At 40.5% G+C, this 27539-nt stretch overlaps 1 protein-coding gene across 7 annotated transcripts in view; it reads right to left on the bottom strand.

Annotated features, from left to right (window-relative positions):
* Positions 1 to 15499: 15499 nt before the first annotated feature.
* LOC122561056 (beta-1,3-galactosyl-O-glycosyl-glycoprotein beta-1,6-N-acetylglucosaminyltransferase-like) overlaps positions 15500 to 27539 on the bottom strand; it is a 123506-nt gene continuing 111466 nt past the window's right edge. For all 7 annotated transcript variants that reach the window (XM_043712431.2, XM_043712405.2, XM_043712424.2 and 4 more), the window contains one exon: positions 15500 to 26052. In XM_043712431.2, the coding sequence (XP_043568366.1) occupies positions 24624 to 25916 (1293 nt within the window). In that variant the 5' untranslated portion in view covers positions 25917 to 26052 and the 3' untranslated portion in view covers positions 15500 to 24623. The remainder of the gene's footprint in view (positions 26053 to 27539) is intronic.

A 27539-nucleotide genomic window follows, 5' to 3' on the forward strand; every position in this document is an offset into this window, starting at 1 on the left:
ATCTGACCCAGGATGACCAAATCCACTGTAGAAGATCAGATGGCCTCCTTCTTAAAAGATCGCAATTTCCCCTCCCACGTGGTCGACGATGACCTCCAGTGTATCTCGTCTATTTCCTGCAGCACCGCCCTTGAACCCCACCCCTCCCAATGCAAAAAGGACAGAACGCCCCTCGTCCTCACCTTCCATCCCACCAACCTTCGTATACATCGCATAATCTTCTGCCACTTCTGCCACCTACTAACAGACCCCCACCAAAAGGGATATATTTCCCTCCCCACCCCTATCAGCATTTCGGAGAGACCATTCCTTCCATGACTCCTTTGTCAGATCCACGCCACCCACCAGCCCACACCCCACTCCCAGCACCTTCCCCTGACACCGTAGGAAGTGCAAAATGTGTACCCACACCTCCCTCCTCACCTCTGTCCAAGGCCCCAAAGGATCCTTTCACATCCATCAGAAACTTACCTGTACTTCCACAAATGTCACCTACTGTATCCATTGCTCTCGATGTGGTCTCCTCTGCATCAGGGACACCGGATGCTAAGTTACGGATCATCTCAGAGAACATCTCTGGGACACCCAAACCAAACAACCCCACCACCCCATGGCTGAACACTTCAAGTCCACCCCCACCGCCAAAGACCTGCATGTCCTTGGCCTCCTCCATCCCCAAACCCTAACCACCCGATGCCTGGAGGAAGAACGCCTCATCTTGGGACCCTACAACTACACAGGATCAATGTGGATTTCAACAGTTTCCTTGTTTCCCCTCCCCCCACCTTATCCCAGTCCCAAGCCTCCAACTCGGCACCGCCCTCTTGACCTAGCTATTGTCTTTCCGATCTATCCGTTCCACCCTCCTCTCTGACCTATCACCTTCTCCCCCACCTTGATCAACCTATTGCGTTCTCAGCTGCCTTCCCCCCAAACCCATCCCCTCTCCGATTTATCTCTCAGCCCCCGGCCCACACGCCACATTCCTGATGAAAGGCTTATGCCCAATACATTGATACTCCTGCTCCTCAGATGCTGCCTGACCTGCTGTGCTATTCCAGCACTACACTCTCAGCATTTAAAAGGCATCTGGATGGATATATGAATAGGAAGTGTTTAAGAGGGATATGGACCAAGTGCTGGGAGGTGGGACTAGATTAGGTTAGGGTATCTGGTCGGCATGGACGAGTTGAACCGTGCTGTACATCTCTATGACTCTAAAAGAGGTCTGTACAGCTGTTGCTGCTGTTCATTGCATCTTACTTGAATTTGTTGTGCAGTATCGATAATAACCATGAAACATCTCGATGGGTGAGAAGTTCAGTATGATAAAAGAACATTGTTGCATTGGCTCATCCTATGGCTTACTGGAGGGAGATTCCTCAAATTCATTTGCCTCCTTGCCACAAGGTAGTCACATCTTGAGATTCCCCAGCATGCAGATCTCCTCTGAGATACAGGAAATGACTTTGTGCAGGCAGGGCAGGAGTGTAGCTCTGCTGTGTTTCCGAATTTCAGCAGGCAGTCCATCTGCTTCAGAGGCTTTGCTGCTTTTTAACTGTTGAATGACTGTTTCAATTGCTCTCTACATAGAAACTTGCAAATAAGAAGCAAGAGAAGGCCAGTCAGCCACTTCAGCCTACCCTCCTAGTTCATAAGGTCACAGGTAATTTGATTGTGGCCCAACTCTACTTTCCAGTCTACTTTTAGACCCCTAATCAGTACTGCTCCTGTAGACACTCGCTTCCTGATGGTATCTATAACTGCCACATGTGACCAGCTTTGAGCTCACACTTCCATGAAATCTGTAATAAAAAGTTTTGCCGTGGGTGGAATTCCTCTGTTGCTAATCATTTTACAAGTTGACACAGGCTGATTGACTGATAGCTAACTTTAAAACTGTAAATCTCAAGTCCTTCTGCTGCATACACTGGAATTCTCTGCTCTTGAGTACATTGAAATACTCACCATTCTTACCTTGTGTATTGAGCAACAATGCCCAATGCTGCTCCTGAACTGGGTGAGGTACAATGCTAATCACCAACAGGTTGTCATTGGGGGTAGTCTGACGCTACTTTTTCTCTTTTTTTGACTGTATCTAAGGTTCTACTTGATTTACACTAAAGTAATGAATCTTAATGAGAAGAGGTAGTTATCTTAAACAAGGTTTTTTTTTAGATTAGATTAGATTACAGTGTGGAAACAGGCCCTTCGGCCCAACAAGTCCACACCGACCCGCCGAAGCGAAACCCACCCATACCCCTACATTTACCCCTTACCTAGCACTACGGGCAATTTAGTATGGCCAATTCACCTGACCCTGCACATCTTTGGATGGTGGGAGGAAACTGGAGCACCCGGAGGAAACCCACGCAGACACGGGGAGAACGTGCAAACTCCACACAGTCAGTCGCCTGAGGCGGGAATTGAACCCGGGTCTCTGGTGCTGTGAAGCAGCAGTGCTAACCACTGTGCCACCGTGCCGCCCACTGTGCCACCGTGCCGCCCACCCAAGGTTTAGCCTATTGCACGATAGCAATCAAACACAAGTTACCTAAAGTGGGATCAGTTAGCTCAGTTGCCTGGACATCTGGTTTGCAATGCAGAATAATGCCAACATCACGGATTCAATTCCTGTGGTCACCATAAAGATCCCATCTTCTCAGCATTGCCCTTCACCTGAGGTGTGGTACTCTCAGATTAATCCACCACCAGTTATCCCTCTCTGTTGAGAACGAAGCCCTATGGTCTACTGAGGCTACAGCAACTGTACATTAGTGAGTTAGAAATTGTTACTATGACCGTAAGGGGCTCCACTGATAAAGGTCTTCACTCTACAAAATCCGAAGCTGTTCTGCTTTTACCCACCCAAGTCCTTATGACATGACCTAGTTGAGTACATTGTAATGCAATTAATTTTACACCTTTCAAACACATTACTTCATCCAGCATTAATTCAAAGCAAATTCCCAAGTGCTGGCCTCACTGATATCTGATTGTCGTATGATTTGATTGGCCTTCCCTGAGAGAGGACATGCAATCTCTTCAGCTAGCTGCTCATGCCTTTGCTATTCAGCAAGATCCTGCCCAATCTTCTATGATATGTTTGCTTTATTCATGTGTCCTCCACATAAAATGTGACATTGACATGTACTTTGTGACTGATTTACTGAGAACATAATTAGCTACAGTGTGTATAGTAGGGTTTCTGATGGCTTCTTTGTTTCGACTGAACTGGTTGTTCTGTCAGCTATAGACAAACTTATTGTCCCGATGAAACCTGTGCTTCGATAGTTCACGGTTATCTGTAAATGTTAGAAGAAATATAAAACCCACAGAGGAAAAGGGAATTCAGATTTCGAAGATCAGCATTTTAATTAAAACCAAGTCTGCATTGAGAATGTGGCCAATCTAATTCAACTCATTATAGAAAAAAAAAGTTGGCAATGCGACAGCCATTCGTATCACTTTCTACTGAGGCTCCTCTATTGGTCCTGTGTTATATGTGTAGCATTGCTAACGAAATGGGAAGATTTCCACCCTTTGCTGTTTGCAATAACACAACAGTTCATCAGGAACACATTTACTATATTGTTCCAAATAGTGCATTTAGCAGTCTTGTCCTGTATTTCTTCACATCAACTACTTAAAGGCAATTTGTATGGGCAGAGCCTTACCTTTGTTTAGTTAAGTACTGGTTACATCAAGTTTTTTAGATGGTTTTTGGCTGAGGCTTAATAAGTTTTCTCACTATTATCTTACCAAATTCATCTCATGAACCACCTACCCACCACTGAAGCATACCTGTCATCTGATTCTAGCCTTATCTTTGCACATGCTGTGCCCTGTCAGAATTCCTTGAATTAACCCACATCCTTGGCACTAGTGCCATCCTTTGTGGACTTGGACAAGCTCTGTCAGTGTGGAGCCGCTCTGCACGATTCCTGATCCTTGCTCCAGAGATGACAGAGAAGGGAAATTTGGTTTCCTGCTTTGTAGGCATTGTGATACACATGGAGAAGTCTTCTCCACCCAGAACCAGCAGAGGAGGCTACCCATCAAACCATCCAAACCTGGTCCAATATTGCCTAGGAGAAAGTGAGGACTGCAGATGCTGGAGATCAGAGCTGAAAAATGTGTTGCTGGAAAAGCTCAGCAGGTCAGGCAGCATCCAAGGAGCAGGAGAATCGATGTTTCAGGCATAAGCCTGAAGAAGGGCTTATGCCCGAAACATCGATTCTCCTGCTCCTTGGATGCTGCCTGACCTGCTGAGCTTTTCCAGCAACACATTTTTCAGCTCTGATCCAATATTGCCACCTGGCTCAGTGCAGTCTCGAATGTATGAAGACTGTCAGCATAAGTAGTACCATTTTCTCTCTGCTACCTCACAGACACTCGATCTCTGCTACTCTACTCACCTCCCACCAAGACTGATGCTTTATTACTCTCAGTATTTCTTGCAACATCTTCCCTTACTTGCTATCAGCCATCCCATCCCCAATGCCACTAGTCCTAGATGCTCTCTGTGCTCAATCAGGCACTACTCCACCTGCACCAACAGTAACAGGAATGCCACCCACTTTCATCTCCTTTAATACCCGCCTCTCTATCTCATTCTGGGAGGGAAAAGCCCAACAATAGGGGAGAAAGAGTCAAGACTGATGGTGGGTGACCTATATGGGAGCTTCATTCCTTATGTGGAGAGCTTCCTGGCTCTGACTGACCCGAGCAGTTGACTCTGTGTGTGTGTGTTCAAGACCCTGGACTGGTATTTCTGGCTGCTCTTGACTTGGTGTGTCAGCCAAAGTGAAGATCCTTTGAATCAAATGGTGATCTGAATTTGCCAGGTACCTGATCTTACTTCCAAGTTGAGATTTCTTGATTTTTTGCTTGTCTGGTATGTTTGGTAAGATAGGAAGCCGAATATTAACAAGACAAGTTGCGGCATTAATAAGGCATCCAATAGGTTATAAGCTGAATTCATAACAACTCCTTGAATTTTATGGGTTTCTATGTGATCCACTTCCCTTTAAAATTCAGTGAATATATTCCTAACCAGTCCAATCCTTTTCATCTGTCAGTCCTGTCATCACATGAAGCAGTCTGGTAAATCTCTATCGCTTTCCATTCATAGCCAGAACATCCTTCCTTGTATAAGGACACCAAAGCAGCACACAATATTCAAGGTATATTTAGGTAGACTCACCACTGCCTATACAATTGCAGTAAGTCATTCCTGTTCCTGTACTCAAATGCACTCTGTAAGAAGGCCAACATACCATTTGTCTTCTTCACTGCTTGCTTAACCTGCATGCTTACTTTCAGTGACTGGTGTACAAGGACAACCAGGTCTTGTTGTACCTCCCCCTTCCCTAATCTATCACCCTTCAGATAATAATCTGCCCTTCCCACTTTTGTTAACAAAGTAGATAGCCTCATAATGATCCACATTATCCATCATCACCAATGTCCATTCACTCAACGTGTCCAAATCACAATGAAGCATCTCTGTATCCTCTTCACAGTTCACCCTTTCTCTTAAATTTGTGTCATCTGCAAACATGGAGATATTCCATTCAGTTCCCTCACCTAAATTCTGAATATATATTGAGAATAGCTTGGATCCAAACACTGATCCCACTGGTCACTGACTGTCACTCAGAAAAAGATGAATTTATTCCTCCTCTGTGTCCTGTCTGCCATCCAGTTGTCTATTTGGTTCTCTATTCCCAAACAACCAGTTCTCAACATATTGCATTGTGTGCAAAACTAATTATTTCTACTATGTTATTTGGTGTCACACCTATGTGTCATTGATATAATTTTCTATTCCTCTCCTGCCTGTTGCAATGCACAGAATTACCCTCCTTTGCAGATGATGTGCGAAGGGACCCTGCTCCTGATGAGAGGCCTTGCTCCATAAAGTAAGCCAATGGCCCTGGACATTTGGTTGGGTGATCCTGGGGACATTGGTTTTTGGATGAGTGAGGTATATCAAGGATCTTAAAATAAAGCAAAGAACCGTGCATGCTGGAGATCTGAGACAAATAAAAAGGGATTTACTGCAGAAGCTTGGCAGCATCTGAAGAGAGAAAACAGTGTTGACATTTCGAGTCCAGCGATCCTTCTACAGAACTGATAGCAACTAGGAAAAGGTTTCCACCTCTCCATCTGTCTGATCACTTCTTCACTCTTACCCCATTAAATACCAACTTTCCTTAACTTCTATCTCCCTGTGTATCTGAACAAAGTCCCTCATCACCGCGATCTCAGGGCTGACTCTTGCTGGTGTTCAGAAGATGTCTGGTCTCCATAGTCCTCCGATTACAAGCCGACTGGGGAGTTCCTCCCTCAAACATTTGTGGAGCTGTTTGTATGTCGGATTCATTGTCTCCCCTTATGAGCCAACAGATATCTCCACATCTGTGCTTCTGGGGCTTCCAGGAGGCAGAGTAGACAATGGTTTCTTCAATGTGTCTGCAATATTATCCAGGGAAATTGAGAAACTCTTCTCTGGAGGAGATAAGGTGATTCTTGGGAGATGGGTCCACCTGCAATGAATAAAAGGCAGTCAACATTGCAGCCACTGGTTAGTTGTGGCGTTAAATGCTTGGTTAATGTGACCATTGCAGTGAATGACACATGTTACTAACTGGGGTGTTGGGGCATGGATGTCACTGCATCCCCACTGGAGCAGTCCCTGACTTCTCCTGCAAGGAACAAATTCTTCCACGAACACACGATGAAGGAGCAGTGCACCGAAAGCTAGTGCTTCCAAATAAACCTGTTGGACTATAACTTGGTGTTGTGTCATTTTAATTTTGTACACACCAGTCCAACACCGGCATCTTCACATCATTCTTTAGAGAGGGTGAGGATCTGGATATCCTGGATATCTCTGCCTGTGGGGTATTGTTCAGTTTGGTGTGGGCTATCTTCTCCTGAAATGACCAAGAGACACCAATTGAGCAAGGTGCAACTGGGTGGCTCAGCTATTAATACTTAATTTCAATATAAAATCCTTAATTGAATGCTTTCAAAATTGCTTTGACTTCTCTTTTGATTCACTAACTTTAAATATTTGAACTGTGCAAAAATATCTCAAGCTCCTCCCATTCCTACCGTGCATTCTTAGATTTTATTTTGACCGGTCTGATGACAATAAAAGCTCATGTCAATTTGTTTTTACTTCTTCATCCTCAATCCTCCACCAATAATTGAAACTTAATCCCTTCCTACCCTCTCCAACCACCCTCCCCAACCTCCCAAATTCTCTGGAGATGATCTTGTTTTCTCTGATGTGCCCTCTGCCATGCTTCAATCTTCCTCTGTTACTTATCATATTCATGAATTCCCTTGATCTTCCTGAACTCTTCCGGAGCCCATGCCCTCTAGCTCCCCATTCCCATCGGTAGTGGTCCCCCACTCCTACGAATCACCCATTCCCTGATTCTCACCAGTGTATCTACTGACCTCATTCTGTTTCCTATTCTCAAAAGACAGCACCCACTCACTGTGATTCACTTTTCTTCCTTACAGTTGTCTACCACCATTCCCCCGAATCCTTTCAGTATTCCAAACAATCCTTTAAGTTTTATTCCTGGCCGTACCATCCAACCTTCCCAACTTTATCTATGAGTTTTTTTTTGAGCCGTTTCTGTGCTGAGTCCCTCACAACTCGCCAGTGCTGCCACTTACCTTGGGCAGATTGAGTGGCCTGGACAGTTTGAGTCCTTTATTCTGTGAGCAGTAAACAACATCGGCACATTACAAGGCCAGTTCTGAATGAGCCTTCCCATGAGCTGTATGGCCTGAACAGTCTGCACCCATCCACTCTATTAGTTCAAGTAAAGAATTGCCTTGATTATGAAGGACCCAGGCTAATGAAGAATTGAGTACTTAGGAGAGCTTCCAAGAAAAGAGTCTGCCTCATCAGGTACATTTGTGAACATGCATTTTTCTCATTTAGTTGAATAAAATTGCGATGATCAGTATAATTCCATTGAGTAGAATGTTAATGAGCATTCATGGCATGCTAATGAAAGCAAATTAGTTTCCCAGACATCATAGCTGAGATGGCTAACCTGCCTGAAAGGTTGTAAGAACCATCCAATTAAGTTTCCTACTGCCTTTCTAAACGTTGCCCAAAGATTCCACTCCAGTTTGTTCATACATATCTAACACCTTACCCAATGGTGATTTTCAAATAAATCATCCCTTTATTTCGAGTTACTTCACTGAAGGACTTGTTTCTACTCATGATTGAACTGTAACTATACATGTTGGTGTACTGCTGATTTACCATCAGCTTCTTTCAAAAGTCTCTGTCATTTGGGTGATTATTAGTGACATAAATGCAGTACAGCTCTAGCTTCTCCATAGCCCCCTAAAATCTTTTCAAAATTGTGAACTCCACCCAATTGCTTTCTCAGTTTTGTATTTCCACTAGAATATGCTCTTTTTACTACCTTGGTGATCATTCAATAAGCAATTACATTATGGCTTATCTTTTGGGAATGAAAATATTTTGTATTTCTAACTTGTGATGTATGGTTTCCATTAGGGTGATAGCAACTCATTAAATCTCTTTGAACAGTACTTTTCTGTCAGGACTCGCCCCCTTAGACTTGGCAGAAGTATTCTAACAGGACGTAAAAGCTGTGTTATCGTCACTTTATACATGCTAAAAGCAATCTTACATGATTGCTGAAAAGTAAGGTTTTGCAATCTTATTAACTTCTCCTGGTTTCTTTCATCCACCACGACACTATGAACCTGTTTTGTAACGTATGGTCTAAGAAAAGTATTGCAGAAGTTGCAATTCAGTGACAAATGGTTCAGTGTGGAATGTACACACCCACTGTTTCACTATTTGTCTAGATACTGTTTCCAAGTTTGTAGCTTTCTGCGATTTGGAGAGGTTTAGGAATAAAATGTTCCTTTCATTTGATGACAGTTATTTTGAATTGTACATTTTTTGCCCTGTTGGCAACAAGAAGATTTGTTGGCATGTCATATGCTTCTGGGCCAAATCCTCTTTAGAAAAATTGCTTGTTGCACTCAGGAATTGCCTAATTCTGATTCTAAAAGTTTTCACTTTTATCTTTGAGTTCTGATATTTTACTAACTGTGAGAAACATATCAGTTCTTTTAATGTATGAAACAAATGATTCTTGAATGCTATTGTATATTCCTTACTTTCCTATATGTCAGGTGAATACTGCTGTATTATTCCATACGTCACTGAAAAGCAGTGCATCTTTAAGACAGATGCATGGTATCCAACAGGCAATATTCTAGTATGAAGTTCCCACCTCACCTTCAGCAGTATGCAGTGAAATTGAATCAATGCACTGTGTTGAGATGGTAGTCAGTCAGTTGGCCATGCATAATGTTAGTCACATAATGTCATTAGTAGACTATATGCAAGTTCAAGGTTTTTAACCATATAAATAGCTAATGTTGTTAATAAACTTCAAGACATCTGTCTCAATAAGAAAATAATTACTGTGATACCTATTATATGGGCTAACATCTTCCTGCTACCTAGCAGCATTATCCTCCACCTGGAAGATTGCTCCCACTCCCCCATTCCTCAGCATCCAGAACATCGCATCAACTGTTGCTCCATTTCTGAAGATGAGTCATATTGGACTCAAAACATTAATTCTCTAGCTCTCCACAGATGCTGCCAGACCTGGTGAGTTTCTCCTGCATCTTCTGTGATCATTTCAGATTTCCAGTATCCAAAATTTGTGTATTTTCTTATACATCACCTTGATGCCTGCTCCAGTTGTACAGAACAGGCCATGCTGGGATGGTGTGGAGCATTCTGTCCAGACTACATTGGAGGGCTCCCTCCCCTCACCCCAGATCAGTCCAAGCAGCAGTACCATGTCTTTGGCAATCCTATTATCGATGAGACTGCAACCCTGTTTGAGACATTGTCAGCATTACAGAGAACCTTAGAAATATAGGAACATAGAAGATAGGGGCAGGAGTAGGCCATTCAGCCCTTCAGGCCAGTTCCAACATTCAATATGATCATGGCTGATCATTTAACTCCTTCTTGAAAAGATTCAAAGTTTTGGCTTCAACTGTTTTCTGTGGCAAAGGACTTACTATCCTCTGTGCGAAACAATTTCTCCTAATTTCAGTCCTTAATGGTCTACCTTGCATTCTTAGAATCCTACTGCCAGGGCTGTAGCCCTGATCTCATCACTGGGAACTAGATTAATGATTGTGATCTGGCACAGGTGGCATCAGTCACTGTTCTGGTGCATTTGTGTGTGTCCAACTGAGAGATCCCACACAGGTCACCTATCACTCCCTGGAAGGAGCCAGTAGCATAGATACTGTCACCTTCACAGCCAATGAGAGAGGATGGCCTCCCACTCCTGTGGCCTGCAGGTCTCTCTTCAGCATCTGTCAACGTTCTATCAAACTATCCAAGGACATATGCAGCCTGCATTGACATTGTATCCCCATGGAAATGAGCACACTGCTCACCCCACGCATTCTGAATTTCCCTGAAGCAGTGACCTCTCCTTGAGCTAGGTGCACCTTGTCCTCCACAGGGATCTACTACTGCTTTGGGTCTTGCTTCAGCTATGGCACCCTTGCATCAGCCTTCAGCTCTGAGGTCAGTGACCAACATACCACCAACATCAGAGCGCATCACTATTGGCAGAAATGACCTACAATAGGAACAGAAAAAGCAAAGGAGTTTATTAGATCTCAGAAGAGTCATCGCTGACATACCCTGCAGATGAGGGCAGAGAATACTTCACCGCGCAGTAACAATATGTTGGACATGGCTAATTGGGACATGTTCTCCATCAGACAGCCTCAGTCTTTGCGGCAACTTGCTGATGGTGCCATGCTGGCTGAGTGAACTCCTCCCCTTCTATATTGTTATTGCTGATCGTTTCAACATTACTGAGATGCCCACATTCATCTTACATATGCCACTGGTGTTTTGCAAATCACCTTTGCCTAGAATCTGACCCCTAAGCACCTTTACTCTGCCTGTGTTGCAAAGTGGTAATGAATTGATTGCAAATTAAACATAGCTGTTCTTTATAAATGGCTGCTTCATGTTTTTATTGCTGTAATGTCCTAGCACGCAGCAAATATGAATCCTGCATTTTCTCCTACTAAACTGACACTGGCTCTCTCTCCCCCCCTCCCCCACCGGGCATTGTCTCAGCCATTTTCGAGTAACTTTTCACATCCAGAGAACAGAAAGTAATGGCTGTGAAAGCTGCTCATGGTGGAAACATCCATGCTGCACTCTACTTGGTCACCAGGTACCTCCCTAAAGCTTTCATATCCTCTTTAACCTCACATTACCCTGACCACCATCTCACCTAAAAATGGAGACCCATTGCATTGATCTTCACCTACAACTGTCCTACCTGAATCCAGTGATTACATCTTAATGATGCCCACCTTGCTCCTTTATACCCTCTTATGTTGTTTTGCATACCCCCAAATGCCTTGAGTTTCCTCCATCACTGTTCTTATTCCTATTCTACAAATCCCTCAGCTTTCTGTCCTCAGCTTTGACTCCTCCACCTCCTCTGCTCCTGCTGTTCCTACAGGACCCACTTTGAAAAAATCAACAGATGGACCCACAGGATTATATTTACCCCTGACCTGTGAGTGACCTTAAACCCAACATATGACAGCTGACCTCTGTGTTACATCTCCCTAATTGTATGCAATTCCCCTGACTGCTTGTGTTGACATGACAGCACTGTTGAACTCATCCCAGACTTTACTGGGGCAGATGCCCTCACTGTGAGCCTCCAAAATGGATGACTGATCGTGATGAAGCCCCTGGACAATGGACTTTGCCTATTACAGATGGTACCGGGACCCACTGACCGACTACAGCCTCGGAATGAGGAATAGCCTCCACCGATTTCCTACATGGCCGTTGATTGAATGAATGTGCAGTGTATTTGTTATGCAGAAAGCTAACACATGCTGTAAATGTTAGATTGATGTCTTGGTTTGACCTACACTGACATGTCAGCCTCCCAACCCCAGCCAGGACCCCGATGAGAAGCAGCCTGCTGAGCATGGTGGAAGTAACAACACACTAACACACATGTTACCAACACACATGGCAAATACAAAAAGCATGGATGATGTGAATGGGCAGGTTGGTGCTAAGTGAGTGAGCTAATGAGTACCCTTTGATGCAGCCTGTTCCAATCCATGAGCCAGATGCTTGTCCATGTAGGTAAGGTGACCCTGTTGCAGTATTTCGATGCAATTTTCTGGTGCACCCTGCAATGCAAATCTGTGTTTTGTAACCAGCCTGTAAGTGTGTCAAGGTGGTGTCTTGATGTCTATGATGGGTTGACAGATACCAAGTGCCAATAATGGGGATGAAGTGTCTGTGCAGCTGGGACTGTGGATCATGCCCTGAGCTGTAATTTGCTCACGTGCAACATGGAATTCATTTGGAGAAAGCGGTGAGTTGAATCTACCGTTATACACCCTGATTTCCATTTCAAATTTTCTTAACATCTAGTTTGTTTGGCTTGTTTGGTAAGATAGCAAGCTGAATATTGAGTAGGCCAAGCTGTTAACAAAATATTTCACAAGTTATAATTTCCCTTAATTGGCAACTCATGGCTACATAGCCCACAATCTGTGATTAGTTTGGAAGAATAGAAGTGGGAGGCTAAAGCTGTGGTTAATTCAGAGAAACAGAGCAAAACTCATTTCTTATTTAAATGATCTGCTTTGTTTTGAATAGAGTTAGGCTACTTTAGTATTATTACAATTGTGTTCACTCAGACAAGTGTAGAGTATTTCATCAAACTGCTGACTTGTTCCTTGTTGATGTTGGTCTTACGCTGAGAAGTTAGGAGGTAAATTATTCATCGTAGAATTCCCAGGTCTTATCTACTCTTGTAGCCTTTAAATGAATGACCCTTATTAAGTTTCTGATCAATGCTGACCATTAGGAGATAGTAATAGTAATGTCACAGAACATCAAGTGTTGTTGGTTATATATTTTTTTAAATGGTCATTGCCTGACACTTATGTTACATCAATGTCACTCACCAATTATCAGTCCAAACCTGAATGTTGTCCGGTTCTTTCTGCAGATGGGCATGGACTGCTTTGCTCTCAGAGAAACTGTGAATCAAACTGAACACAGTGGTCCCCAGTGAACATTCCTACTTCTGACCTTATGGTGGAGGGCAAAACATTAATGAAACTGTAGAATATGCTGAAGACTGATAGCTATTCATTTTATGTCTTTGATTTCTTATGCCATAACTAAATGGGATATGTGACAACCTATTTGGTATAATTTCAAAAGACATAAAACGAATTACTGACATAGGTTTTGGGTAAGCCTCTATTATGTGTATGAGTATGCAAGCTTGTATAGTCGATATTAATAAGTGTTAGTTCCATTTAGTGTGGAGGGTGGCATAGTGGTTCAGTGGTTAGCACTGCTGCTTCACAGCACCAGGGTCCCAGGTTTGATTCCAGCCTCAGATGACTGTCTGTGTGGGGTTTGCACATTCTCCCTGTGCCTGTGTGGGTTTCCTCCCACAGTCCAAAGATGTGCAGGTCAGGTGAATTGGCCATTCTAAATTTTCCTGTACACACTTAACAAATTTCTCTCCATCTAAACCCTTATCACTATGGCAGGCCCAGTCTATGTTTGGAAAGTTAAAATCCTCTACCATAACCACCCTGTTATTCTTACAGATAACTGAGATCTCCTTGCAAATTTGTTTCTCAATTTCCCTCTGACTATTAGGGGGTTTATAATACAATCCCAATAAGGTGATCATCCCTTTCTTATTTCGCAGTTCCACCCAAATAACTTCCCTGGATGGGTTTCCGGGAATATACAGCCTCAGTACAGCTGTAATGCTAACCCTTATTAAAAACATCATTCCACCTCCACTTTTGCCTCCCTTTTTGTCCATCCTGTAGCATTTGTATCCTAGAACATTAAGTTGCCAATCCTGTCCAGCCATGAGCGATGTTTCTGTAATTGCTATGATATCCCAGTCCCATGTTCCTAATCATGCCCTGAGTTCATCTGCCTTCCCTGTCAGGCCTCTAGCATTGAAATAAATAGTTTAATTTATCATCCTACCTTGTTCTCTGCTTTGTCCCTGCCTGCCCTCTTGTTAGACTTGCTTCTTTTCTCAACTGTACCAGTCTCAGATTGATCTCTTTTCTCATTATCACCCTGCATCCCACCACCCAACACCCCCCCCCCCCCCCCCCCCCGCCCAAACTTACTAGTTTAAATCCTCTAGAGCAGCTCTAGTAAATCTCCCTGACACTATATTAGTCCCCTTCTAATTCAGGTGCAATCCGTCCTTCTTGTACAAGTCACTTCTATCCTTGAAGAGATTCCAATGATCCAAAAATGTGAATCCTTCTTCCAGCTCCTCAGCTATGCATTCATCTGCTCTATCCTCCTATTTCTGCCCTCACAAGCTCGTAGCACCGGGAGTAATCTAGACATTGCTACTCACGAGGACCTCCTTTTTAAATTCCTGCCTCTCTATATTCTCTCTTCAGAATCTCATCCTTTTCCCTTCCTATGTCATTGGTTTCAATTTGTACAATGATGGTATAAGACTTTATTGAAACATACTTTGCATATATTGAATACATCATCTCATCATGGAATTCTCGATTTAGACAATTAATATTAATTATTACTAAGAGGAGACACAAAGTTGAAGCCTTTTGCCTTGTACTCTTCAGGTTTCAGATGCAAGAAACAACCATTAGGTTGCTATCACCAGACCAAAAGGTGTGCTGTCTGCCACACAAACGAATAGTTTAATATATGGGTTTCAGTGATGTTATGATGCCAGACATGTAGATTATATGTCCCAAAGAATGGCAGACCATTGTCAAACAACATGACCTGTTAAAGATTCACAGCAGAAAGCATATTGGTCATGTTTAACCAGCTTATGTTTACATGCCTCTGAACCCCATGCCTGACATTGGATATAATGCTGCTGACTGGGCAACAATGGCTATGTAATCCAGACACCATCACCCAATGTGAGATTATCAGTTGGCCTTGCGGTCTGATGCATTTGTGCATGTTAAACATAAGGTTCTGTTTTATGTAGACAAAAGGAATTAATGCATGTTTTGCAACTTATTCTTGACAAAGAGTTCACATGGACTGTCGATTTCTTCTGCATTTCTACGGCAACACCCTGACCAAGTATAGTCTACCTCTCAAGTCTGATTTCTTTATTCTAGTTCTGTTAAATACAAGATGAAAAGCTTTGACTTGGGTTCATTTTCAGGAATGGTTAGGTTCCGTACTACGAAACAATAATTAAACATCGACATGTCCAAATGGGCATGTCTAAGTAGGGAGTTACTTTCCTTTCTGGCAATTTAATTAGAATGTTATTTTTGGAGGTGTGCATTCATAAATTGGCTGCATAAGTTTTATGATACAATAGACATAACAATCTTTGTAGCAATATATGCATAGGCTTTATTCCAGATTTACCATAATAAAGTTTTTTTTATTCAACTTTTCAATGTTTACACTGATTTGAAGCAGTTTTCCTTTTTTATTCAAGAACACTTGTGACATTAAAACATGAATGCAAGGTACATAGTAAATCAATCATCAGTACACATTTTAAAGGACATCCATTTTGGTAGCTTTCTCCTAATCACATGATTTCGCCTCATTGAGTTTAAAACTGGATGTATGAATTCATGAGAGCACTTTAATACATTGTTTTATACTTTGGTTTCAAGATTGTACTATAAGTTAGCTTGCTTAGAAATAAAAGAAATACTACCTTTTTCAAATACATTCAGGCTTTTATATCAGTTGAAGTGCTGGTACAGTATATTGGGGTCAGAGCAATAAATATAATCACTAATCCACAAATGTAACGTTCATTGCTATTTCAGGAGGAACTGCAATTTACAAAATATTTCCTTCACCCCAAAAATCTCACATTCTACCATTTATTTGCCCATTTAAATATTTGTACAAGCTTTAGAGCCAACAGTTCTGCTTCAAACACCATAATTACTAAATTCATTTTGTAAATTTGAATTTCAATACAGAAAATCTTCATTGAAAATTAAATATTATATACAGCAATCTGATTAAAAATCATTCAAAGTACAAAAAGCGTATTATTTTAAATAATTATTTCAATTAAATCTTACAATAAAAACAAAAAAAGAAAATCACAGCATTACATGACACAAATTCAATCTGCACTGTTGTCAAATCATTCATGATGATCACTAGAATTATAGAATTGATGATGATAAACTGACTAAGACAAAATATTGACCTCCTGATAGAAGACCTCATGTCTCCCTCCCATGGCAATAAGCAAAGTTTTCCCAATTCTATGTTTCGAGGTCAACTGGAAGTGAAGTCTGAATTTAGCAATTTGGACCAGCTCTGTGACACATTCCTGTCTTCAAATGATCTTGCTGGAGGTAGGGTGAAAGGCAACTGCAGGCAGACAACTAAGCCCATAATGGGTCAATTGGAAGAAATTTAATGGCTCCCTGGACACTTACCAAGACAAATGGCTGCTTTGCAGAAGTCAGAGTCTGGACTTTGTCTCAGTGAGAGCCCTTTGACAATGAACCCCTGACAGCAATGCTCATGAAAAAAACATCAATGTTGCAGAGTACCTTTATTTGAGGCAACTTGATGGCATCCAGCCTGATTCAACTGCTCCTATATCTCTTGGTATGACTCCGGACTGGGCAGCAGGCTACCTTCTTTGCTGGCTTGCACATCATGCTTAATTTGATGGGGCTCTTAGAAATGGCATTTTAATTGATTGCCTCCAGGATTTGAGCAAACAATGTACAGCCATGACTACTTTCCAACTCCCAGTCTGAAAGTGTCATAAATGAAATGACATGTCTGAAAAAAAGCAACATGTTTATCACAAGTTATCACATTACTATTAAGATTCAGAGTATGATTGACATATAGCCTGTCGGACTGCTTTCCATCCTCAGTTTTGTTTGAGAAAATGAGGTAATGCAATGAAAATATTGATGCAGTACATATTGCTCCCTTACCTGTGATATCTGGGTAATCCTTATTTTGATGGGAGCTTTTATATGAGTGAGAAAGGTGCCTGTGGAAAACAGGGAGGTAGGGTCTCCTTCGCCAATATGAATTGTGATGTTACAACATACATCGGGATCTAATGCAATGTTGAACTATGCACTGGACAGAATGCAAGCTGCACCAGCCCTGCCCAGCGCCACTATATGTACAAAGACTAAATAAATGTTCTCAAAAGTTGTTAGTGCTTACTTTTGTGTTCCATTTCAGACTAGTGTTCTTCCAGTAGCAGGAGATTTAAAATAGTTCATTAATGATTTACAGCAAGAGGACTATGGTAACACTTCCTTGTTTTTGGTTGTGCCCTATTTTCCCATGTTTGATAATGTAAGAGTGAAGGAATGGCTAGAGCTCACAAGGCTGCCACACTAAATAGATAACACACTTGAAAGCGACAGTGCAGCAGTACTGACTACTGAGTTAATGAGCAAGGCACTAATCAATTCTTGTTTCTTGAGTGTACACTCCCAGGAATTTGGTGAACTTTGTCCAAAAAAACAATAGGCATCCTTATGGAGATGTGATTGCTTGGTGCTGATGAAGCATCAATGTTGTCTGTAACCTTTCCAAACTGAGATATTACTTAAGTTCTGATCTAGGGTGAAATGGGATGCTTGAGAAGAGCTGCTGGTCAGATCTTCGATGCCAGAAAACAACCTCACTTCTGACCATGTAAACATGAAAGATTGTTAATGAAGTAGCAGAAAATGTTTGGTCAGAGGATGTTGTTCTGAAGAACATCTGAAATCATGTCCTAGGACTGCAACAAATGGCCTCTTAAGATCCTACCCATTATCTGGCAGGGTACAACCTCAACAACTCATCCACTAATTCACTGAATTTTGCCATGTATCTTTGGTGCTATAAATGGTGAAATGCCGCCTTATTTAGTGGAGTAATGCTCATCTCCCACCTGGCATTCCAATTTGGTATCCATGGTGTTGAAAAAGGGTTAGAGCACAGTGACTGTGGCAGACCCTGACTGAGATACAGTGGACATTCTATGGTAACTTGATAGCAATGCTGGTGCCATCTGCCATCATTTTGTTAATTGTTAGGAAGAGACTGATAGGAAGGTCATTGGTCGGCTTGAATGTGTCTTGATATTTATAGATTTAAATATCTAAATAAATTTTCACATTGTGTACAGTTGCTGATGCTGCGCCTGGATAGGAATAACTTGATAGGGGACCAGTTAGTTTCAGTGCAATATGTCTACAGTATTACAGCCTCAACATTATTGTACATATAAGACAAAATTTTGTCACTTGCTATTAAAAGTTTATTGATGGGTATGTTCACTGTGTCCAACTCAACATGGCCTGGAATGAATTTTCTCAATCTTCCACACTTAATTATGAAACTGAGCTCTTGGATACTTTTCTCAAAGAATCACATGGCTGGAGGGATCTGATTGTTTGCCGCTGGCCAGTGATTCCAGTGTACATGTCTCTGATGCCATATTCAATGCCCAGCTGCACTCCACTTCTAATGCTGCAAGCTCGGAATGGCTCCTCACAATTATCAGTATTGAAGACATGTCTCTGAAGCAAGACAAGCTAGCTCCCTGCTTCATGGACAGTGTCCTGGAGGTGTTGGTGAATGGGGTGGTGGTGACGTGTGCAATTTTTATCACTCTCCAAATATCACAGGAGGCCATACCACTAAAGCAAGCCTGCCAGAACATAGATTGCAGCACAGATCAATGTCTTATCCTGAATGAAATTCAATGCCTAGTAAAGCAGAAATAAGATAAATAATCTTCCACACTACACAAGACTAAGTGTCACCATCTTCTCCCTGCTAGCTCACAGTCACGGGGACATATCCAATCTAAATCAGGCAGTATTTATGCCTCTTACCAATGCTCAAAGACAGCAGGTCTCAGTATTGCATGCATCATATCCTCTCAATGGCTGTCACCCACTTCATCCTCTAGAATTACTAAAGCTACCTGGCCTCTGTGCTTCCTTTCTAATCACTGGGGACCTCACTAGCTATCCTGCTCACGCATGATCACTAACTGCATCTGCATCCACTTTCATCTACCTAATCCCTCTTTTTGTCTCATTGCGGGAAATTTTGGCCTAACCTCTGGCCTGATGTCATAACAGCTCTCCAACTTGACTTAACTGTGAGCCCAGAGTTGAAAAATGTGGTGCTGGAAAAGCGCAGCAGGTCAGGCAGCATCCAAGGAGCAGGAGGATCGACGTTTCGGGCATAAGCCCTTCTGTGAGCCCAGAGTGTTGCACTTGATCTGCAAGACTAAGTGTGGCAAATCTCGAGACTGCAAGCACACAGGACCACAGGGTCTGATAGGACCAAGCACCTAACTGACCGTGGTCCCATAGTGTAAACAGATATGACCCTATTGACTGACTGCAGTGTCCCTTCATCCTTTGACTTTCACACATCACCATTTACTTGAAACACATACAGTTTCAGGCACTGAAGCTGCTTGCACATGCTGTAACTCTGATATTGATGCAGCACGGTACAGCACGATGCAGCACTGTAGTACTGTCCATCTCTGTCTGCCTAATAGATTGACTTTTCACCCCTCAACCCCATGCCTACAACCATCACAAACTGCCTGCCTCTCCCTCTAAGTGAAAAAGCATTGCATGTCACTGAGGCCGGCAGCCTGGACTGAGCACTAAAGACCTTGTGTAACCTGTAAGTTAATCGAAGTAAGAAACATACATTTAAAAAAAAATGAGCCACACAGGCAGTCTCCAAGTAAGTGCTACAATGAGTAAGATATTAGAAGGTAACCTAAGAGCAATAAGTCTGTGTCCATGTCTGTGTCCAAACAAAAGCAACTACTGTAGATGCACAAAATACATGTCTGTTCCTATGCACAAAGTGATGTGGTAGAAGCATGCAAGTTATAAGTGCTGCTGAGCTGCAAAGAAAATGTTGAAGGCCTAAAAACAGACACAATGGATGGATTGCCAAACCTATCTTACAAGGAGGATGGTGGCCATGAAACATGAAGGGACATCTGAAGACACAGTTTAATAATGGCCAGGACAATCTTTCAGACAGCTGCAGCCACTAAGTGACTGTTGTCTTTTACCTCTCTGGAATTTGAATCATCTAATTTTACAGTAGAAGAAAGGACAATTAGAAGTGGCCTATAAGTAAGATAAGTTGTGGTTTTAATAAGATGTAAATGTTTGGAAATGAGGTCATCACTGTTCAAAGACAATATTCTAAAATTGCAATTTAGGGTTTGAGGGGAAAATTGGGAACTTTTTCTTGACATTGAGTCTGAATTTTCATTCATATCATATTTTTTTCCATCTTTCTCATCATTCCACTCACCATATTATGGAAGGAAAGGTTTTGTCCATGGTGTTTCTCATCAACTACTTCCTGAGTTATGTAATAAATCAGCCTGGCTGAACAAAGGTCTGAAATCAATATTGAATCCTTGCAGTGTCAAGCATATGTGACTGGAGATCATTGTTTCCCCAACATTGATTTTGTGAATGTAACTGATGAGACAAGACGTACCATTGTGCAGTAACGAAGGAGAATCGAATATAAGCTGATAGGTATGATTCTATGAATATTACAACATTAGGCTGCAGCTTCATTTGTCAGTGGTGCAGCTTCATTCATTTTAGATGGTTATAAAATTTCCCAAAATACGCTTCACTTTCCAATTAATTGATGAGGAATTTGTAAGACCAACTGGTTGGAAATATCTGAATATTAATCGTGCTTTGTCAGTAAGTCTGCTTTATATTTACAGTTTTACACTGCTGCCTTGCAACTGAGTAACTAATTACCCCACTTCAGGAACTATATGGAGTAGGCCCATTTGACTAGCAAATTCATGAAAGAATGCTGGAAATTCAGTTCTTTATTAAATGGAAATTATAATCTCAGGGTTACTAGTGCAGTATCATGACCATAAAGCAATGCACAAGGCTACCACTGTCTTTAAAAATGTTGTAAATCTCTTCTGATAGGGAGTAGCTGTACAGGGAATAATGGAAGCAGACATTCACTGTCAAGTTCACCTCTCATAAGGCCCTTCTCTCAAAACCAAAAGAAAACAGGATGACCTGTGCCAAATATCAGTGACATTTCAAATGATAAATCTTTAGTAACCCGCCCTCAATCTCCCTCAATTTGTACACTGTTTATAGGTATTAGGTGCTAAGATTCCTCAGAGTTCATTATGAATATATATTAAAGAAGTGCTGAACAAAATTTAGCTGATTCTCAGTAGAATTATATTTTGAACAGAAGTGCAGTTTCAGGGCTATGCTAGTCTATAAATCTATCACTACCACCAGACATGCCAACTTTCTCCAGCATTTACCTGTATTTGCTTCAGATTTTCAGCACCATCAGTATTTTGCCTTTATTCGACTATCGTGAATAATATTGCCAACAGCAATAGAATATTTAGTTCAGTACAGGCTGTTAACATCAATATTGTGAACAAAGGAAATAGGAGTGTGGAAGTGTATAAGTTTGAGTATGCTCTGCCATTTAACTAGTGGAAAGTTGATTTTGAAAGTCAAAGCCGCTTTCTCACACTATTCCCATGATATATTTGATATCCAGAAACTTGTCAATCTCTGTACTGAATATAACTAATGGCTTGGGGTCCACAGCCCTCTGGTGTACAGAATTTCAAAGACACAATATTATTTGAATGAAGAAATTTTTCCTTATCTCAGTCTTACGTGGCCTCCCTCTTATTCTGAGACTGTGTCCACTGGCTCTAGAACACTCCCACCCCAGAGAAACATACTTCCTGTTCTACCTTGTCAAGCCCTGAAAGACTTCAGTGAGATCATCTCTCATTTTTCTAAACTCTTCAAGAATATTGGCTCAGTCTCCTCAATCTTTCAGCCCAGTCTTCCTGAACCACATCCATTTTGTTTTTAATTGAGAAATCATGATGAAAGATCAATGTCTGTATTGCAGGACAATGTTGAACAGTATGAAAAAGTAGACTAGGTAAAACAGGAAAAATGATTAGGTCAACACAAATCACTAATTTCATAAGCCTAAAGATTTGTAAGAGGAAAGAATGACTAATGAAAGAAAGATATTCAATCTAAACTCATTGTTAATTTTTTTTTTGCTTAGAATGGTACTAATGCTGAATGATGCCAATTTCCCTGATTCACCAGGTACAGAGGAACTTCGATTATCCAAAGAACACAGGCAGGGAGTATTTCATTTGAATAAATGAATGCCAGATAATCGAATACTGGATAACACAGTTTAGTCAAGCATTGGGTCCTTGCAATCTTGTTCGGATAATCAAATGCTGGATAATCAAGGTTCCTCTGTAACTTGAAGCCTGGTACTTTGTTGAAGTTAATCCACCTAACATATAGCTAAAGTATTGCCCTTGACCTTAAGAAACCCATGATCATATGAGATTTATTTCAACACAATAAAGCAAACTACAGTAATATAATAAACCTGCAATTCATACAGAATGCTGTACCATACACCAAACCAAATTTCTAAAATCACTTTTGAAGTGCTTTGAATTATGCTAAAGATCAACAGTAGAAAACACAGCTATAGGCTAATCTCTTGCTTGAAGTATTAGCATATGGGAGAAAAGTATATTGTTTCTCAGTTGTCAAGAGCTGTAATGAACAGGCGATACAGAAAATGCTGAAAAGTAAGAAGAATGGAATGAAGGGATTTGACTCACAGGAAGAGTGCAAATCATCAAACTAATGTCAAATTTGATGTAAACACACACAATTATCAATGATAAACACTCAATTCCTGATATTCAAATATAATTATATGAGAGCTGTAATCATGGGATGGCTTATTCTAAACTACATACTGCTTTGAAGATCAGGGAATGTGAAATGAGGTTTCAGTTGAGAAACTTCTTCTTGAACTGGAAATCTAAGGAAATTTCTCTAGCCACTTGATTGTTCAGAATTTAAATAATACTGAAAAAAGTTATATGTTTTCATCTTGCGATCATCAGGACAAACACAATAATGCTAAACTTTTGTTACAGATATTTAATATTCTTGCATTTGTACTGATGAGTACAAGATGAAAAGCTTTAGCAGGTGTCTTTCTTTTCAGCGTTGTAATTCTATACTCAAAGAGTGGTCAGAATATAGAACCGACTAACAAAGGGAATATGTCAGTGAATAGCATAGATGTATTTAAGTGGAACCTAGATTAGTGTATGAGGGAGAAAGAAATAAAAATATTTTTTCAATAGGTTGAGATGAAGTAGAACGGAGGATGGTTTAAATAGAGTATAAACACTAAAATTGATGATTTGGGGGGGGTGTTCAATGGTCTATTTCTGTGTAGCTATTTCTATACAATTCTATGCAAACTGGATGCGCTATGTTCTCTCAGTACAATGTATTTTAAAAATGAGAACAGAAGGTTAAGCTACATGACAGCAAATTATTTTAACCACAAGTGTTAAAATGCAATTGTTTGCATAACTTTTCCACTGGGTAAGTACTCTTTTACTTCCAGACTTACATGAAACTGAGTCCAAATACCCTATATGTAAATAAATTGTAATTATTAAATTTGAATTGAGCCAGATTACGATTGAGGCTCATCTCTCCAGCAATATTGGGTGCCATTAAGCTAGTTTGCTGAATATAATATTGACGTTTTTGAAAATAAGTGGCTTTAAACTAGTTCTTTTTTACAACCTATATAATTTAAAAAGTGATAATGCAAATTTGCATTTAGTCCTGCTGAATAATAATAACGACTTGGCCTGAAGTTTTCTCCTTTAAATATTCAATGTTATCTTAATTTGGCAAGGAAGTGCACATACATACTGTTCATTGAACACAGAGGCAGTGCTTTTAAAAAAACTAGTCTTCTACTACATAAAGAACTTAATCTAACATGTAGCCTGGTACATTTATGAGCCATCAACCAGTACCAGCCTGGCAAATTTGGTGGACTTACTCTTTTAAGGAAACTGAGGAATGTGATTGTTTTTCTCCATAATTATCGATCTGCAATTTAAATTCAGTAGCAGGATGAATTGGGGTACTCCTAACACCCTATGTGAGGTGTTTTAAAAATCTCACATTCAATCTCGACCTACCAGTAAAGGCGGGACAACAAATGGACAGTTGTCCCAGTACCCAAGAAACAGGATGCCCATTTAATAATTACATGGGGCTCTGACTCTCACACATTGTGGGTTTAACATGGATGGGCAGATTTTCTAGACCTCAAGGGAAATGAGGTTAAAGAAATTGCCATTACGAATTATCTTGTGGGTAGAGGAGCAGGAATGCTTTCTCTTGGCTTAGATTTTGCTCAGCATTACACTCCTACATTCAATATCAAGCCTGAATGCTTCTAACGTACATGTTTTATAATGTGTTTGTAGATCACTAAATTATGAAGAAAGACAGGCAGTTTCCCATTCTGTTTAGAGAATTGAGAATTCCCAAATTGAGATATTTCTTTAGGAAGATCATGCCTCAGTATAACTTAAAAGATTGCTAATAGCTTTATGTCTTAGATGCTCCTCCAAACATTGCAGTGCAATTCCATCGACTTCTGTGTCAAACTTATTGGCAAATAGGTGATGCTGCTGCAACATCCATTTCAGATCCCCTGCTCCAAATACACACACCGAACGGACGTGTACACCAGTGCAAGGTGGATAAGGTGCTCCTTTGGAAATATCACCCTCAAGGTAACTCCATTTTACTAGCCTTGCTAAAGAGTTCATGTCGGAGGTATCGTATTTATTATTAACAGGGACTGATCCAGGCATATCAGGCATTCTTTGTAATGTTGCCCACATGTGTTCATCTGGACTGAAAGTATCCTTTTCCCATTCGATAAACTTTTGTATTTTAGGGCTTCTAAATAAATATTCCACAAAATGTCTACTGACAATGAAGTAGGCACTTCCTGAAAACATTGGTGTTTCAATTGGTGGAGCATTTTTATTCGTCTCTGTGTCCTTTAATTTCCCATTCACCACCTTAAAACTGTGTTTCCACCTCTTCTCTTTATGTGGTGCAGTCTTCTCTGTTTCTAAGCTGTTTGCCCCTTTTAAAGCCTTGAGTTTTTCCACCATTTCCAAATTGGTTTTTAAGGGAAAATCCATGCCACAAAGATTGATCAAGTATTTCCATGTTGAATTCTTTTGAAGTAGATCTTTCATGCAATTTACATCGGCCTGAACCCTGCTCCAGGATGCATAGGTTACATTTTCAAGCTGACTGGCAACAAAAACATTATCAAAGCAGGAGGCTATGCCCCTGACTGCATCCAAGAAAGTCGGAGATGACTTTTTGTCAATGTGAATACAATAAAAATTTTGAGGTGCATATATCAAGCGTAAAAGTTTTCCAAACATGTCAATCCTGTGATGGATTACTATTGAATATGCTAATGGAAATTCTTCTTCCTCTTTGCTAAGTGGAAACGTGATATATCTTTGTAATCTGGTGAAGTTGGAACAATGTTTGGTCATGTCTATGTAATCTTTCTCATTCAGCACAAGACGTTTTTTGTATATAACTGACAGCGTCTGAAGTTTAGCCAGTTTTATTGACTCTTCATCTCCATTGATAACACCAGTGCAGTTTACATAATATCTGGGGTCCTCTTCAACAAGCTCCAAATTTTGGTGCTCATTCACAGGACTCTTGTCACGTCTTATAAGAAATAGTAAGGTTATTGAACAGAAAATTCCTGTCAGCACCCATCGAAATTGCCTGTATCTAAAATATCGCAGTCTTCGGCACAACATTTCTGATTGCTTAATGTATCAAACTTTATTTCCTGCTCATCATCAGTTTCCTTTCCACTTAGCCAATGAAGCCTTCACTGTAGAACATCATCTTCAATCTCAGATGTATTGATTCACATGAGACAGACTGAGACAACTGTAAGAAAATACAAAGAAAAAAACAATCAATTGTGTGTTCAATAAATAAGTGAAACTGAATTGTTGGGAATTGTAAAACTCTCTACACTGTAAAACATACACTGTAATTCTGACATTGAAAACATAAATAAAATGCTTTGAGAGAATTAAACACAATCAATAAGATAAACACTTTAACAATCTGATTATGTTTGTAGCTCTAAGACTATTTTAATTCCTTGCTATGATATAAAAATGAATAAGTATGCTTCTGTAACATTCCCATTGAGAATAAATATGAAATAACAAGTACAACAATAAAGTGACATGTAAACTTAAACCTTCAAATAGTATCCAACCCTCAAAAAATTGTGAAGAACATTTTCAGCTTTGACTGCTTCAGGCTTGAGCTCTTCCATAGATACAAAGACATTCTTGATATACTTTTGAAGACAGATACTCAAAATGTAATTTTAATTATTAGGCAAAAACATGATGGATAGAACTAATTCTGAGTGTTACCCAGATCATATGAACAGTTGCTGCCTGTGGTGGTTCTCAATACTATGTGACGTTGTGGAAAAAATGTATTCATGTTTAATTTTGTAGGTTTCAGGCCACTCACTCCCACCATTCCAATTTTTTTTCAGTTCTGAAGAAGTCATACCAGGTTCATAACATTAACTCTGTTTCTCCCTCCACATATTGCCAGACATCCATTTTTCTCTGTGTTTGATTTCAATTAAATATCGTGTTCTAAAGAAATACTCAATTAAAATGGTATTGGATGATGACAGCAAGTCTTACATGAAACAACGACAGTGACTTAGATTATAAATTATTTCCATGTTGTGATGTGGATACACATTGCACTCCAATGAGATGGAGATGCATGGTCTATGAATTCCCAGCAGAGACAATGATTTTGCCAGAGACGTAAACAATTTCCTTATCACTTTGTCAAAAATACTTCCAATGGTCTACGGACTTGCCTCCTTCCTCAACACGTGATAAACGTAAGTTCAATGCATTTCCCCAATTCGGATTTCTACAACATTTTCATTCTCTTCATTATGCTTAATACATTGGTAATGTATATCTAAATGCCATTCTGAATTACTTTAACATAAATGATTATTGCATCATTAACATTCAAGAATTTGAGATTGTTTTCCTTAAAAGAGCGATTGTTTGTGTTAAAATGTTTGATCCAATTCTTTCATCAAATACTATGAAGTCAGATTGCACATTCACAATGAGCCTACTTCTGTGTTTTCCACAGAATCTTTCCACAGAATTCCACAATATCTTTAAAGTCAGATTAAGGATTAAAACTCAGGTACATTAACATGGCCTTCTTGAAATTTTACTACTCTTCAACTGCACAATACACAAAGAGATTTAACTGATTGCTAATTATTAGGAACATCAGAATACCATCGCAGTACATCGTGTTCAAGAAGTATAAATCACTGAGAAATACATCTGAAAATGGTGTTATTTGCA

The sequence above is a fragment of the Chiloscyllium plagiosum genome, unplaced genomic scaffold, assembly GCF_037043375.1.
Source record: "Chiloscyllium plagiosum isolate Xiang-an unplaced genomic scaffold, Cpla_swu_hap1 HiC_scaffold_2, whole genome shotgun sequence".
NCBI classification, from domain to species: Eukaryota; Metazoa; Chordata; class Chondrichthyes; order Orectolobiformes; family Hemiscylliidae; genus Chiloscyllium; species Chiloscyllium plagiosum.